This window comes from Chelonoidis abingdonii, chromosome 8 (assembly GCF_003597395.2).
Source record: "Chelonoidis abingdonii isolate Lonesome George chromosome 8, CheloAbing_2.0, whole genome shotgun sequence".
NCBI classification, from domain to species: Eukaryota; Metazoa; Chordata; order Testudines; family Testudinidae; genus Chelonoidis; species Chelonoidis abingdonii.
The window spans coordinates 2,377,422-2,393,869 of record NC_133776.1 but is presented as its reverse complement, the minus strand read 5'-3'; the positions used below and the strand labels follow the sequence as shown (position 1 = coordinate 2,393,869).

The following is a 16,448-nucleotide window of genomic DNA, read 5'->3' as shown; positions in this document are numbered from 1 at the left end:
TTGCAGATGATGATTTTCTTGCTAACCTCAGGGGACTCCCTGGCAAATTCTTCATCCTCACTGGTGCTGTTTTGCTGGTGACTGGGCCTGAGCCAACAGAAGAGCTTTATGCACAATTGCTGCTGACAGTGTTTTTATAGACTCGGCTTGCTGGGGTTTTTCAGTGAATTTATATTTTTTTACCTGTTTGGAGAAACATTTTTATGTGTTTCAAAAAAGAATATTCATGAAACTTATAAATATTCTGAGGGGCCTTTTCCCCATCCCACCAGCAGTGGGTTTTACAAGTGGAAGATCGCAACTGCTTAGATTTGTGGTGTGTGCTGTGTGGTGTGTTACTGTGCACAAGGGCGTACCCTGCGCCTGCGAGGCTGGAACGCACAGCTGCTCTCCAGGTCACAGGAGATGGGATGCAGGAGCAGGTCCCTTCTCTTGAAAGGGAGAGAAGGGTCCCTTCTTGTTTTTAAATGGGTGTTTTGTCTTGGATGTGATGCTCTTTTGCTTTAAGAAATAGACCTTTTTCCCACTGGTGAAATGATTCCTGTGTGCCGTTCCTCTGGACCGGTCTGGTTCACACTCAGACCACCACGGGGAGGCAGAACCAAGAACGCGACCGCAGCATTTTCTGGCTACTCTGTTCTCCTGCCCAGCACCCACTGTTCTTTCTGGACTGCCTGTGCTCAAACAGGCTGCTATAGCTGGGAACTGCTAGCACTGAACCCTACCTCTCCTGGTTTCTTAGTGACCCCCCGGGGCTTGGAGCTGTCCTGAGCCAAGATGGGGAAAATAACTCTAAATCCTGCAAAACCAGTCCTTGGTCTGGAGCTGTTCACCCCCCAGAGCCTCAGCCAGAAACTGAGCTTGAGCCTGTGTTTAAATTCAGTTCTTAGTCTTTTCCTTCTGCTGGTTGGAGAGTAGATCCAGCGCTCCTGAAGTGGTGTGGGGAATGTGCCAAAGAAAGCAAGTTGCGTGTATTGCAGATTCTGTTAGCATCGGTTCACCTGCCAGTCCCAGATGGGTGACACCTGGGTTTTTTGTAATGAATCTGGCTTTGTACTTGAGTGATTTAGTAGCATTCTCACTGGCTTGCAGCTAGTGTAACTGGCCCACAGGTTTGGCCCTGTTCTTTGAAGCCTGAAAACAAGATACTATGGTGCTGGCTCTCACGCTGTGCCACTCCACTGACTGCAGTCATGCACAGGCCAACCCACCGTCTGGCTCAGGGTATTTACTGCAAAGTCTTGTCTGCCATTGAACACGTCCCTACTTGAATCAGAGCTTTTTTATTGTCGGTTGTTTCCGTGTTTGTGGAACTGAGGCTGACGTTCAGTTGTATATTGTCGTGCACTGTTGTCTAGTGTTTCCCTTTCTTCTTAAACTAAATTGGATATTAAATACAGCAAAAAACAAACACACACCTTCTTCCTATTATAATAAATCTGAAAATAAATCTGAGCATGTTTTGTGTAGCCAAGGGCTGTTTCTTGGCAGATGTTGTTGGACAGGTAAGCACTTGGTGAGTAAAGGAGTTGCATTTACCAAGGTCTGTAGGTGCTCAGCCTCTCCAGCATGTAGGCTATCTGAGCCCTGAGCAGCCCGTTTCAACTTTCACCACCAGGGAGTTGTGTGTGAAAACAAAGGGGACCAGGCGTGCCCTAACTTACCTCATTTAATCCCCTGAACTAAGTGGAATGAGGTGATTGTTACATGAGGGTTGAATTTGGTTCAATGTGTATATATGGTTCAGTCACATGAGTCTGAGCCAGGAAAAATCAGACTCTGAACAGCAAAGTAACAGGTGTTTTCTCTCTTGTTCTGCCTGCAAATTCCCATTGCGATGGATAAGTTTTTGTGGTTAGAGCGAGAGGAAATGTATGACTTAAAACTTGATCTTCCCTAGCCAGGCCTAACACTTATAAATGAAATTTACCCTCACTCCACACTGGAGTCACTGTTGAAAAGTTGTGAGGGATGTGAATGGAAAATGTGTCTCAGTGATCCTTAGAATAACTATAACTGGACTTGACTTTGCCCACCCCCAGCCCAGTCCCCAGGAGATTTTCAGTGTGTTAGGCCTTCATCTGCTGCATTACAGTAGGGCACTCCTCACTGGTCTCAATTCTGCAATCAGTGCATGTGCAAGAACTGGAAGATGGGGATGACGTGGGAATAACATCGGGCTTTGTGGGGATAACGTACATTCCCTGTCACATCTTTAGCTCCTTCAGGCAGGGAAGAAATTTGCTTTTTGGACAACGTCTTTGCCATTTGGTCTTTAGGTTTCCATGTTGGGCTGCATTTTGCAAATTTACATACACATCTTTCCCTGTGCCCAGAGAAGTGCCCTGGTCCCAATACACCACCTGAATTCATGAAGTGCTCTGCAGGCATCAAAGAAACACAACCCCCAAACCTGCAGCTTGAAATTCTCCCAAAGAACTTCAAAAGCAAAACCACAGGAAAAATCGACTCACTTTATTTATTTTTAACTGTAGTTTGGCAGCTAACACAAGAGTCTTAGTATGGTACATTGACTAGCCTGGCAGCAACAGAAGAGAATCAGATGCTCATTGTTTTACAGGAAGTTTGCAAAACTCTAATCTTCTTTAGCGTACTTGTAACTGGACAGAACAAGTGCTCAAATGGTCAATAAAGCTTCATAAAAAATGGTAATTCTCCATAAAGTAACTCCTGTCAAGGGTACAGCTGCAAGTGACACTGCTTGCATCTCTCAAACGATGTTCACACAACCCCCCTCTGAATCTCTGACCTATGAAACAGTGAAAATAGTTGAGGTTCAATATAAACTAGGAAAAGTCGTCCTCTTTGGCTTCTAGTTCTCTTTGTCGTGTTCATAGATTGGGTTGATGTAGATTTCATTCTTGCTGTTTTCTGCAAAGTCTTTTCTCTCCAAAGGAGGCCACGTTGGATCCTTCTCCAGCTTCCTCTGCCACTTCCGATACTGGCTGCTAGACCGGAATTGACAGCATTTCTTAATCAGCAGCCAGAGATGTCTGTTTTGCAGGACGACATCCTGTGAAGTGAAACAGAACTGCTGATACTGGCTCCCTTTACAGCTCTGAAGTGAGTGCCATTCCCCTCCTACTAAAGCAGCGTGGGTCAAATTCTGCCCTCACTTACACACAGGAATATTGCTAGCCAGGGCCTGAGCCCACACTCGTGCCCCCCAAACTCCTCCAGGCTTCCAGATAGGTGGGGTCAGGTCCTTATTCACCTGTTACATTGGAATTACAAAGCATGCAACTTTCCAATGCTACATTAATCTCTCTTCCCAGGTTACAAGCAGAATCTCCTGTTACATGCATGCAAAGTAGGGATTTCAGTTTGGTTTATCTGAAAGGATAACCAGAGCCTGATTTTCAGCCTGGCCATAAACTTCCTTTTGTGAGGTTTCAGCTTGGCAGGGACAAATAACTGTAGGTGCAATTCTGTGCCTACAAACGTCACTTCCAAGTTGAAGTACCTAATTTGTGAGTGTCATAAATAGATAGCTAAGGGTTAATATTTCTTTTACCTGTAAAGGGTTAACAAAGGGAACCAAACACCTGACCAGAGGACCAATCAGGAAACCAGATTTTTCAAAGTAAGGGTGGGAACTTCTGGTATGTTTTGGCTTTGTTCTTGTCCTGTTTTGTTTTCCTCGGCTATGAGTGAAGAGCTTTTCTTTCTATCTCCAAGCTTCTTTCTACCCTTCTGTTACCAAGTTGTGAGTACAAAAGGAAAAGCAATAGGTTTATATTGTCGTTTGTATTTACATGTGTGTAGCTTGCTGGAATGTTCAAATTGGATATCTTTTTGAATCAGACTGTTTACTCATATTTCTTATAAGCAATAGCCCTGTATTTGATTCTTGAATGCAGAGTTTCTATTATATGTATTTTCTTTCTTTTTATATAAAGTTTTCTTTTTAAAACCTGGTTGAGGTTTTTTCTCTGGTTAAAACTACGGGACAAAGGGAGGGGGAACATCTCTTTGTGTTAGCTTGACTAGGTTTGAATGCATAGCCTCAGGGGAAAGTAAATTGCCCTCTCTGGCTTGTATTCAAGGAGTTTAAGTACAGTATCGCCCAGGCTAACCCAGGGAGGAGGAGCTGGGGATGAGATAAAGAGGAGACAAGGGGAGGAACTTGTTTTCCCTTTGGTGGGAGGCTCAGGGTGTCTGGGTCTTGGGGGTCCCCCAGGGAAAGGTTTGGGGAGACCCTGGACCTATCAGGAGCTCTGAATCCTGATTGGTGGCAGCGATATCAAATCCAAGCTGGTAATAAGCTTGGGGGAGTTTCATGCTAAGCCCCCAGATTTTGGACGCTAAGGTCCAGATTTGGGACAGGAGGCTTATGACAGTGAGCTCTCACTCCTACAGTGACAAACCATACCTGTAGCTGTTTGCATCTACGTATCGGGGCACAAAGCGGGCAGTTTTTAACAAGTTGGCCCCAAATGTCTGCCTCTGGTATTGAAACGTGCAGTGCTACAACCTACTGTCCACAAGCACTATTCTCCAGCAGGTGATCTAGGACTCACTCATCTTCTCAGAAAATATTCAGTCTTATTGCTTCCAAAGGGAATACATGTGAGAAGGAGCAGTGTGCAGAAAGTGGGTTTGGTTTATTTAACAGGTTACTTGCATTAGATGTATTTAGGGTACATAGTTTTAAAGGAAGATAATGTTGCAGCTGAAAGGGGAAGAAGAATCATAGAAAATGTTGGGCTGGAAGAAACATCGAGAGGTCATCGAGCCCAGTCCCCTGTGCTGTGGCAGGACCAAGTAACCTGGACCAGCCCTCACAGGGGTTTGTCCAGCCGGTTCTTAAACACCTCCAGTGACGGGGATTCCACTACCTGCCTTGGAAGCCTGTTCCGGAGCTGAACTCCCTGGAGAGTTAGAAAGAGTTTCATAATAGTTCACTTACATCTCCCTTGCTGCAGACTAGGCTGTTACTGCTTGTCCTGCCTTCGGTGGGCATGCAGAGCAATTGATCCCCATTCTCTTTAGAACAGCTCTTAACAGATTTGAAGACTGTCAGCAGGCCCCCCTCTCAGGGTGTTTTTCTCAGGACTAAACATGCCTAGTTTCTTGAACTTGTCCTCAGAGGTCAGGTTTTCTAAACCTTTGATCATTTTGTTGCTGAGAGGCAAACCCGCAGCCAGACGGGGCTGCTCGCTCAGCTGCAATGACTCACCTACCCCAGTCAAGGAGCCGGGAGCACAGGTGTGGACCTGGTGCAGTTCACCCCCCTCTCTGAAACTTCTGCGGCAAGAGGGAGACCCTGGCACGCATCTACCTCGAGTGCGCCAGGTTGCAGCCCCTTTTCCGGCTCCTCCAGAATCTCCCCACATCTCCTGAACCCCATCCATGGCCCCACGAAGTCACAAGACTCCTCATCAGCCTTCTCTTGTTGCTGGCCAAGGTAGTTGCCACCATGCCAGGAGGAGGAAGCTGGATGGGGAGGTGTTCTGTGAGTGGGAAGCCTATTTCTGATCCTTCCTTAGGTCACGTCTCTGGGCAGAGGTCCTCTGGGCCACGTCCACTGGCTCCCTGGACACCTTCGAGGAGCAGTGGACGCTGTTTGTGGTTCTCTGCTCGGCGTCCCCCGCTGGATCCCTGCTTTTGACTCTGTGACTCTGACTCCCATCCTGGGGGACATTTGTTATCTCTGCAATTATTTGAGCTCTGGGTCCAGTGGCTCCTCCCCTTTGGCTGTAGGGGTCGTTTAGATGTGGGCAGGCTTGTGCCCACCCATTACCTCCCCCTGACACTCAGTAGTACAATGACCCACCCCTCCAGCAGAGCCTGCAGTGACTCATCTCTCAGGTGTGCTGCAGCAGCCTATCCCGGGGCAGGGCATGACCTTGCTCCAGCCCTGTTCCTAACCGCCACAGCGGTCCACATGCCTCCTGACACCCAGGCGCTTGGACTGACTCCAACCCAGCTCTGACCTTCAGCCCACCTCCAGATTGTGGCTACAATCCTGATTTGGCCTGCCTACGGACTCTGAGCCCGGTTCTGACCCACGGCGCATCCCCGGGTACCAGCATTGGCGCTGCTTTCAGCCTCTCTTGACTCTCAGTCCAGCTTTGGTCCTTACTGCTGTCCTCGACCGCCGCTCCAACCGCCAGGCATGACCACCTAGAACCCAGAGCCTGACAGTTGCTCTTCTCTGGACTTGCTCCAATCTATCCACATCTTTCTTAAGGCATGTGGTGCCCAGAACTGCACACAGGACTTCAGCTGGGGCCTCACCCGTGCTGAGCAGAGCAGGATAATTACCTTCTATGTCATACATACATCACTCCTGTTCAGAGGCACCGACTTTCTTCTTTCCGCCCCGCCCCGTCCCCACTCCGCCCCTTCCCCAAGGCCCCACTCTTGCTCCGCCTCTTCCCTCCGTGAGGCCCTGCCCCTGCCCCACCCTCCCGTGAGCATACTCTGCTCTTGTTCCACCTCTTCCTGCCCCCACTCTGCCCCCTCCTCCTAGTGCCTGCTGCCTGCTGCCGAACAGCTGATTGGCTGGTGAGTGCTGAGCACCCACTGTTTTTTTCTGTGAGTCTCCAGCCCCAGAGCACCCACGGAGTTGGCGTCTGTGCTCCTATTACTACACCGCAGAATGGTAGTAGCCTTTTTTGCAGCTGCATCACATTGTTGGCTCATGTTCATTCTGTGTTCCACTAGACTCCCCTGGATCCTCTTCAGCAGTCCTGTCACCTCGCCAGCTAGTCCCCATGTTGTGTTTGAACAGGAAGAACTCACCACTTCCGCTAGACTTTCTGGTCCTCAGTAAAATGGGTAAATGAAAGCACTCACCTCCACAAAGAACGATACACAAAATGTGACAAACAGCATGATTAAGATGTAAACTCTCCAGATCGTTGGAGTGCAGAGAAGCTGTTGGAAAAGAAACACAAGTCATTTGAATGTGTTTTTAAGATTCTCATGGATTCCTAACAATCTGTAAGACCAACTAGTTATATTTTTCCTTGGATCAGCACTGAAGTTAAAGAAATCTTAGTGCCATCTTATCTTCTCAGAGATCCCTGAATGGATTAAGTCATGTTAAAATGGATCCTATTTTTTTGCTTTCCTAGGGTGCAGATTTCCTAAATGAATCTGAAGCAGCTGCTTGAAATGGGTTTAGTGACAGACAAGGCAGTTATTGCTTCAGCATTTAACATTAATGAAACCCTATTTAACATCATGACGGGGGAAGTGGAGGAGGATGAAGTGCCCACTGTGTTTGGAAAGGAGTTGTCAGGACCAGTGGCATACCCAGTACTCCCTCCCACCATGGCCACAGCATGCCTTTCCAATGAGACTAGGGAAAGTTCCTCCCCAAAGTTCAGGCTGTCCTTGTTTGGGGATAAGGCAGAAAGCCGTGCTCTGCACCATGTACCTGTATGCTAAGGATGAGTGCATTAAACACGGACACCTCTCCACTGAAGTTTCTGCTGTATAGACACAGAGGAGCACTAGCCAATGGTAGCATCAGTCCTGAAGGATGGGTGTTAGCAGGGGAGCAGTTAGGACTCCCTGCCCAGGATTATCCCATGTAGAATACAGGCCTGGTGGTTTCTGTCATTTTGCTACCCGGTTGTGAGTACAGCAGTCGGAGCCCTGCCCTGCAGTCACTCCATGGGCAAAATGTCCATTTAATGATGTGGAGTTTTTCTATTAGCAGGAGCATGGCCAAATCAGTCAATAAATCTCTAATACCATCATATCAATGGATCACATTCTGCATTGCTTGTGCAAAAGTGGGTGCACAACTGGCTGAAGGATTCTGTTCAAAGAATAGTTATCACTGGTTCGCTGTCAAAGTGGGAGGGTGTATCTAGTGGAGTCCTTCCAGGGTCAATTCTGGGTCCGGCACTACTCAATATTTTCATTCATGACTTGAATAGTGGAGTGGAGAGAGTGCTTATAAAATTTGTAGAAGGAGGGGTCACAGTACTTTTGAATACAGGATTAGAATTCAAGATGACCTTCACAAATTGGGAGAACTGGGCGGAATTCAACAAGATGAAATTCAATAAAGTCAAGTGCAAAGTACTGCACTCAGGAAGGACTAACTGGCTATGTGATAGTACTGCCGAAAAGGTTCTGGACGTTATGGTGGATCACAAACTGCATATGAGCTGACCATGTGATGCAGTTCCAAAGCCTAATATTCGGGGGCGGGGGGGAAAGAGGTGTTAATAGGTGTGTCATATCTAATACATGGAGGCAATTGTCCTGCTCCACTAGTCACTGCAAGGCCTCAGCTGGAGTACTGTGTCCAGGTCTGGGCACGGCACTTTAGGTAAGATGTGGATAAACTGGAGAGTCCAGAAGAGAGCAAGAGAATTGATAAAAAGTTTTAGAAAACCAGACCTATGAGGAAAGATTTAAAAAACAGGGCACGGTTAGTCTTGAGAAAATAAAGACTGGGAGGGGAACCTGATGAGTCTTCAGATATCTTAGGAGCTGTTATAAAGGATGGTGATCCATTGTCCTCCATGTCCACTGAAGGTAGGAGAAGAAGCAATGGGCTTAATCTGCAGCGGGGAGATTTAGGCTCAATATTAGGAAAAGCTTTCTAACGCTAAAGGCAGTTAAACTCTGGACTAGACTTCCAATCCCCGTCACTGGAGGTTGTTAACAACAGATTGGGCAAACATGTGGCAGGGCTGGTCTAGATTTACTTGATCCTGCTTCAGAGAAGGAGTCCCCTCTAGCCCTGCATCTCTATGATTGATCAAAATGCAGAGAGGGTGAAAAGGACACGCAACCTCAGTTCCACTTACCAGCATTCCCTTGTATACAGCATTGATGTCAGCAAAGAGGAGGAAAAGGCAAATTCCAAGCTGGGTGAGCAGCAGGGCTGAAAATGTGTCTGGGGGAAGAAGAGCGTTGTGGCACTGTGAAGTGTTTTGGTAACCAGAGCAACCCCTGCTACTGGACTGGGTTATTATTTATAAAGGGTTGGCAGCTCCTGAGATGTGTTGCAGAATTGCTATGCAGCACATCTCCTTGTTTAGAAAAACTTCCCAATTCTACCACCAAACAACGGGAGCTGCAGAACTGAAACAAGAATGAGAGACTCCACATCATTCTGTCACACAAAATACACATCACTGTTACTGCATGGGCGATTTGCCAAATGCAGGCTTTAACTAATTCAACCACAGTAAACTAAAAGCCACTCTGTGGAGACACAAGCTTCTCACCAGGATAGCATGGTCTCAGACGACAGATGGTCTTAGTCCCTGATGTATGCTCTGACCCATATGCACAACCAGTGAGGAGAGTATGAACTTCATCAGTGGTGTCGTGTTACCTGGGTGAAAGTATTTCCTGAAATAAGGGCCGGATGGCTCAGGGACTTGGAATCCGACACAGAGCCTTATGCTTCTGGGTTGCTAATATGTATCTTGCCCATACCCTCCGTGCATGAAAGCTGTTGTCATTCTGCCTATTCATGTGCAAGGAGCTGCTAGTTGCAGAGCAATTCCAAGTGGCCAGGTATCCACATCACAAAAATGCTGGCACCAAGCATCAGCTTTGGTCATTGCCTTGGTAAAGCAGCCAAGGATGAACGAGCTCTGGTGAGTGAACTGCTCTGTAACACCCTCCAGATCAGGGTGAAGCACGTAGGAGAGGTAAGGAAGCAGGATGCCAGTTCGTCAAACCAGCGCCTTGCAGGAGCTGTGTGACATTTGCCAAAAGGCAGCTCCCTGTAAGAACAGGTGTGCATATTTGTCACCAGACGCGGCTTGGGAGCTAGAAATCTGGTAGCTACTCCCGACTGCTGCTGTACAGAATACCTTGGGGCCTACTCCATTCTAACGTACGCGCTGGAATTAAGCCTCCTGTGGCTGAGCAAAGCTTTCCTCTCGCTTCTCTTAGCACACAGCTGGAGGCAGAAAGGAGCTACCTATTAATCAAGAGCTACTAGGGGGTTGTTCAATCACTCTGCAAAACGGAAAGTGATAGAATTTCGTGCCTTTATCACAGAATTTTCTGCTCCTGTCCCACAGAACGTATGCCGGACAGAGCTGGGTCCCTCAAAGATCACAAGGAGATCATTTTTGTTTATGGAATTTCAGCAAATAAATCTCCCCCTTTTTGTTATCTGTCTTCAAATTTTAACGAACAGTTCTGTCATTAACTGCTGTGTTGCTCTCTAAATGCCCACTTCCCAAACACATCCAGGTTCTCCTTTCTTGGGTCATGCTGGTATACAAATTAACCTGGAGGAAAAAGCCTACGCCTGGGGCATGGCTGAGCGTGGCCTCTAGCTGGTGAAATGGGAGCTGACCTCCATCAAGAACAGCTTGCTATGCTGGTCATGGGGTCAAGTCCAGATAAATCACAAAAGGAGGAGGTAAATCAAAGTATTACTCTTAGCAAACTATGTGTCCCTGTTATTTTAAAAATAAATACCTAGAAAGCACATGTTAATGCAGCTATACTTACAATTAGTATAGATGGGTTTCCTGAATGGCTTTCCCTTGGAAAAGACAAATGCTAGAATTATGCAGTTGATTGTTGTTAGTGGCCATAGAGTAGAGTCTTCATAGCTTAGAACACTGCTGGGGATGTCTGTGGCATTTGCAGTTCCATTCCTGTTTGGAATGGTCAGCGAGTGGGTTGCTGGAGGACACTCTCTGCAAAAGAATCACCAGTATTTACGAGGCACTTGCTTATACTCACTCGGCTGTGACTGGCTAGAATAAAGCAACTTTCGCTATCATATCTTATCCACCCCGTGTTTCTACTGCGCCCATCACTGTAATATCTAGGTCTCACACACCAAAATAAAAGCTATGTTTAATTTTGTTCAGAAAGGCTTAACCTCCCTGCTCCACCTGGTTAACACCTCTGCTCTGAGGGCAGAGATGGTAACTGGGGCACAAGAAGGGGAACCTTTCCACTAGCAGCCTCCGCATTCATGGGCAAGTGTTCAACCATCGAAGTACAGAACATCAGCAGCAATAAAGGGGCCCAGTCGTAGCCCTGTAAATCAGGGAAAGTTCCCCCTGCAAACCTTTGCCATATTTTCTGCCCTGAATGTGCATTTCTCCATGATGACAGGATGTAAAGGGCTCCTGGATTTGGAGAGAGATTTTAAACTAAATAACACACAGAGAAGAAGCCCAATTCCCCACTCCGTTACAACAGTTTGTCCCCTAAAATTAATCAAATTACACTAATGTAAGAGAAGGCAGAATCAAACCCATGGTCCCCGTATGCTCCCAGGAGAAGCTGTCTCACGACAGGATACCAGGAGAGGGCAGCATGGAGGGGAGCAAAGAGCAATAAGTGGATTTGTTTGACAACATGAAACTGAGGTTTGAGTCCGTTTATCTTTTTTTTCTTGCATTAGCACCAGCTTGCTTCACGGTCATGGCTATTCACTGTTGACTACCTGCATGAGGCTAAAAGAAATAGTCTCACTTGGGCTAGATGCTCCATTCTGCTGTATGCTGCAGAAAGGAACAAGTTCACAGAAGATAGGAGATGAATATGGGGGAGGAAGAAAGTGGCTTCTGGACCTGTTCACCATGCCTAGCTGCAGGCAACCATTCCACAGCCGACTCTACAGTGTGCATGGGATGTGGAGTGAGAGTGATGTAGTAAGAGGAGGCCATGAGACATAAACCTTGGTATCAGAGGCCTGGTATGAGGCCTAAGGCCTGAACTAAAGTAATGGTCAAGACTTTGCTAACATAAAGCAAAGTGAAGCTGTGAGCCAGAGGCAGGCCCTGCTCACAGAAGCTGGCAAGGAAAGGGCTGATGCTGCAAGAAGATACGTACTAAAAGGTACTGAACACTTAGATCAACATTCACATCTTGCACTCCAACGTAGAACAAGGACAGGCCACCCATCCATGCAGGGGCAAGGGATAATGATGGCAGAGTGTTTTGTTCAAGCAACATGTACAGTGAGAGCAACTCACTATAGACGTAGATTTGTACCTTGATGTAGAGGGGTTGCACCTCACATACGTCAGAGTGATGTGTAACTGTTTGTAACCTGTGTATAAAATGTATCCCTGGGCGAATTCTTTGTCCAGCGGGGGCAGTGGAAAGTCCCGCCACTGACTGAGCCGGTCCATTGTCAGGGAGCACATATGTACTGGCTAGCTGTATCTTAGCAGCACCTTGGACTACGTTTGCCAGGGAGCTGGAGACTGTGTTTCTCTTCGACAATAAACCTGGCCGACGTGCCTTCGTACCTTACTAGACTTTGTGGTTATTGGCGGTTCTCTTCGGGTCTGCTGTGTCAGCTAGCTGTGCAGAGCTGGGGCAGCACACAGAGGGAACACATGCACGCAGCCGAGTGATACCAACAAGGAGAGAGCAGAGCACCACACCGGTAGCATCTGACAACACACACATCTGACAACAAGTGAGACTAGCTGAAGGATGGAGAAGCCATGGTAAGTGCCCACTGCCCCCAAACACTGCAGTACTGTCATGTATTTCAGCACGCTGCCGTCTCGGCTAGCAGCGTTATTTTGCAAGACTGGGATTAGAAATGGGAAGCAGAGGAGTTACCTGTGGTTGGCCATCTCCGAGTACCAAGGCTGCTGCTTCACCAGAAGGAAGCCACAGACCAGCATGATTGCAGTAATGCCCGTATGGAGAATGACTGAGAGCAGCAAAGGAGGAGAGATGAGCTGCCCTGGAGGTCGGTAAGGGGCCAGCTTTGGGTAGGCCTGGGTCAAGCTCACTGAAAAAGAGAACACATGTTTCCTCTCCAAGACAATGCAGCCCTGGCTGCCAGGGCTGGATCCAGGGGTCTTGCCGCCCCAGGCAGCCAAAAAAAAAAAAAAAAAAAGTCACAATCGTGGTCTGCAGCAATTCAGCGGGAGGTCCTTCGCTCCGAACTGGAGCGAGGGACCCTCCGCCAAATTGCCGCCGAATAGCTGGCTGTGCCGCCCCTCTCCAGAGTGGCCGCCCCAAGCACCTGCTTGCTAAGCTGGTGCCTGGAGCCAGCCCTGCTGGCTGCTCCACTGCTAGGCTGGGTGCATGACCAGTCCCAGCCTGACACTAAAGCCCTTCTGCGTGTATAGCACACTGACTTGCCCACGTGTGAAGGCTGCAAGGTTTGTCCAGCATAAATGGGAAAGCTATGGCCTTATTTGCCCTGCCGTGACTGCTTTTGTGGCTACACCCTGCCCTCCAGTAAGTAAAGTGACCACACTGAACAGCAAAGCAATGCAAGTTACTCCATTGCCACCTGCTCACTCCCATATCCTGGCCCTTTGACGCTGTGGCTTTACCTGCTGGGAGCCAGTGGGTAAGTCCTATTTGGTGCTTGGCCCATTGTCATTCAGTATCACCACCGGAGGCTGAACATTGCCACAAAACCACAGAAAATATCACATCTCAGTGCTATAGGTTGTTGTTCTCTCAGAGGGTCTCTACAAGTCCTGCACTGTGTTTCCACAGGCCTGGTCTGACAGGCTCAGCCTGTATTATGAATTACTTGTTTTCCCATAGCGCCCAGTGGCCTCAGCCAAGATCAGGCCCTGCAGTGCTGGGCGATGACTAGATTCACAAGAGCCAGCGCCTGCATAAAGAGCTTATGATCTAATAGGCAAAGTGTGCAAACACTGGGAGAAATGGCACATTATTGTTTCCACTAACAGGTACAGAGTGATTTACTCAAGGGCACACAGGGAGGCTATGGCAGAGCTCAGACTTGATCCCAGCTCATCAGAGTTCCAGCCTAGTGTCTTAACCATCAGCCCACCCTTCCTCTTCAGCTGCCATAGGTGTCTGAATGCTACATACTCTGGACAGGAAAAGTGTGGCTGTACTTCCACACCCTGCTCTCAGTTCCACCCAGGTAGCCCCACTGAAGTCAGTGGTTATGGTGGAAGTATCAGCAGAATCTGCTTCGCTGTTTAGATTTCTAAAAGAAAGCAAAGTCGATTGTTTACACACACACACTTAAGCACACCCTTTGCAGAGCTGCTTACTTGTTAAGCAAACCAGAAGGGTGATGACAACATCTTGCATAAGGTACTGGTAGTTCCCAAAGATCTGTAGTTGCTGAAAGAAAGAAAAAAAGCCCATCTAAGGTTCCCATGACGGCAGGTTTGGTAAGATTATTTCATTATTATACACGTTTCCATGGCACCCATCAGCTGAGTATCAGCCCAGACCAGTGCACTGTCTCTATGAAATCATAATCCTTAATATGACTTTAGAGCTACATAATGCCTCTCCCAGTACTCTCAAATCAAAAGGCACAGCCTGATAAGTCTTACGGACCAGTTCCTCCGCACAGCCCCACTGAGTCAGTGCCAATGTACATTGGCTAAGGAGCGGACCCTAGGATTGTGGTAGGTGCCTGTACAGGGTTCCATTAACTGACACAAATGACAGAGCCAATTTCAGCCCTGCCTGAAGCACATACACTTGGCAGTAACTTCAGTGGGAGTGGCCATGCTGCCAGGCCTGCCTTTGTCTAATGTGATAGGAACACAGACAAAGCTATTGAACCAAAGTTGGTGCCCGGGCAGATAGAGTTAAGACTTGGTAGCTGGTTTCAGCTATTCTGATATGAAAACAGATTAGCTGTTTTATTTAATCAATAAGAAGTTCTGCAGAGCTGATTTTTTTTATCAGCAATATACTAGCTGTGAACCGTTTTAAATACTACAGTAGCAATCTTCTGCAGTTTCTCTGCTTGCACATGAGCGATCTTTGCCTGCTGTGCTTGTCTGCTCTATCTGTGACATTACCAGAATCTGATGTTACTGTGTTTACTAGGGCACTATCTCTGCAAACATTCATGTGCTTCACTTTACGTATGTTAGGAGCCCCACTGAACTCCTTGGCACTACAGTACCTGTGCAAAAGGAAGCATGTGCATAATTCAGCAGGAGTTTTGCCTGAGTAGAAGTTGCACAAGTATTTCTCCTACATAATAACAGTCTTGTGCTCGAGCAATGACACAGAAGAAACCGCTTCCTCCTACAACATCTTCCTTATCACTACCTCCCCCCAGCCTATCTTCTCTCACATAAGAGCTTTCCCCCAACATTCCTTTGTGGGGACTGGCCCTTTAAATTTGGAAGAGTGAGGCAGCTGTGTCCCTAGGGGAACCATTTTGTTACCAGTCCTGCTTGCTGTGTCTCCTTCTCTTCCAGCTGGTGAGTACTTTTAACTACTCTTGTGTTTTCCCTTTCTTCTGGGAGAGCTGGCCCATTTTCACAGGACTTGTTCTGTAACCCCACTAACAGTAGATGTGACTGATTTCTGCTATCTGTTACCTGGCTTATAACACCTTGACAATACTTTGGAGCAATGCAGAACTTTGCTTCCTAGCTATGGGCTGTTAGTAAGGATTACAATCTGGAGAACGACACAGCTCATTGATGCGAGATTGGTTTTAGACACTTACCCAGTAAAGCAGAGCAGTGCCAATAAACTGAGTCAGGCCGTACAGGGTCAGGTACTTAAACACAGCAAAAGAAGCAACCAAAGCAGCACGACCTTCCCTGTTAGGAAAAAAATTCTGTGGTGACTATAGAACAAGCAATTTTAACAGCTATAGGGCTCTGCCGAAGACAAGCAGCTCAGTTTGTTTGAATTTTAGTTCATGGTGTTACAAGGAAATTTACTTTGTTTTTTCAGGACCCATTTCTGTATTTATATGTGAGTGTACTCCTGATTTTGCACTAGAGGTTTCAGGGAAAGTGGTGACTGTCGTGTGACTGCAGGTAACAGAAGTTGCAGAGGGACCAATCCTGCACACAGTGCTTTGAAATGTAGTGTATAAATAACGTACTAGAACAGAAAGCCCACAGTGAGATTGCTTTACCTGATCAGCTCGGGCACACACTCTATGTTGGGGACTTGGGAAGTGAAAGGCGAAGCCACCGACGCCTCCTGCTCTGACAACGATATCCCTGCGTGGGCCATTTTCAAAGCCTGAAATACACCAGTGTATGAGCAGGACAAGACATCACTACAGAGTTCATCACCCTGACCATGCGAACTTGCTCCTCACAGTATGTCCTGTACGTTTTCATGGCTGTGAAATACATGTCATAGACTGCGAAATCTAATCTCCCCCGTGTAATCTGGCTAATGCAAGGGAGACGAGATTTCCCAGACTTGGGTGGCCAGAGAATAGCAGTTGCTGGTTGGGAGTCCAGCTCTGAAGGCAGTGCCGCTGCCAGCAGTAGCGCACAAGTAAGAGTGGCATAGTTTGGGGGGAGGTTGGCACTTTATGGAGGGGGTACAGGGCTGGCCTTACAGGTGGGTGAGCGGGTGACCACCCTGGGCCTCGTGGTCAGGGGGGCCTATGGTCACCCCCCCCCCCCGTACACGCACAGACAGCCCAAGGCCCCTTTAACTCCCAAGCGCTGGGCCTGGAGACAAGGAGGTGCAGAACTGTGGGCACCCCAGCCAGGGGCCCCTACTGTGTGCTG

General features: G+C 47.6%; 1 protein-coding gene and 1 long non-coding RNA gene across 5 annotated transcripts in view; one reads left to right on the top strand and one right to left on the bottom strand.

Annotated features, from left to right (window-relative positions):
* Positions 1–2,454: 2,454 nt before the first annotated feature.
* LOC116823034 (putative cation-transporting ATPase 13A5) overlaps positions 2,455–16,448 on the bottom strand; it is a 61,701-nt gene continuing 47,707 nt past the window's right edge. For 2 of the 4 annotated variants that reach the window (XM_032777351.2, XM_032777349.2), the window contains 8 exons: positions 15,836–15,945; positions 15,416–15,512; positions 13,986–14,058; positions 12,556–12,730; positions 10,471–10,661; positions 8,799–8,887; positions 6,823–6,903; positions 2,455–3,034 (listed from right to left, as the gene is read on the bottom strand). In XM_032777351.2, the coding sequence (XP_032633242.1) occupies positions 2,834–3,034; positions 6,823–6,903; positions 8,799–8,887; positions 10,471–10,661; positions 12,556–12,730; positions 13,986–14,058; positions 15,416–15,512; positions 15,836–15,945 (1,017 nt within the window). In that variant the 3' untranslated portion in view covers positions 2,455–2,833. The remainder of the gene's footprint in view (positions 3,035–6,822; positions 6,904–8,798; positions 8,888–10,470; positions 10,662–12,555; positions 12,731–13,985; positions 14,059–15,415; positions 15,513–15,835; positions 15,946–16,448) is intronic. The other 2 variants (XM_032777350.2, XM_032777352.2) reach the window with 2 other exon arrangements.
* Positions 3,001–12,549, top strand: LOC116823035 (uncharacterized). The gene is made up of 3 exons (XR_004373310.1): positions 3,001–3,084; positions 11,381–11,627; positions 12,412–12,549. It is a non-coding gene; the product is annotated as an uncharacterized LOC116823035 (long non-coding RNA).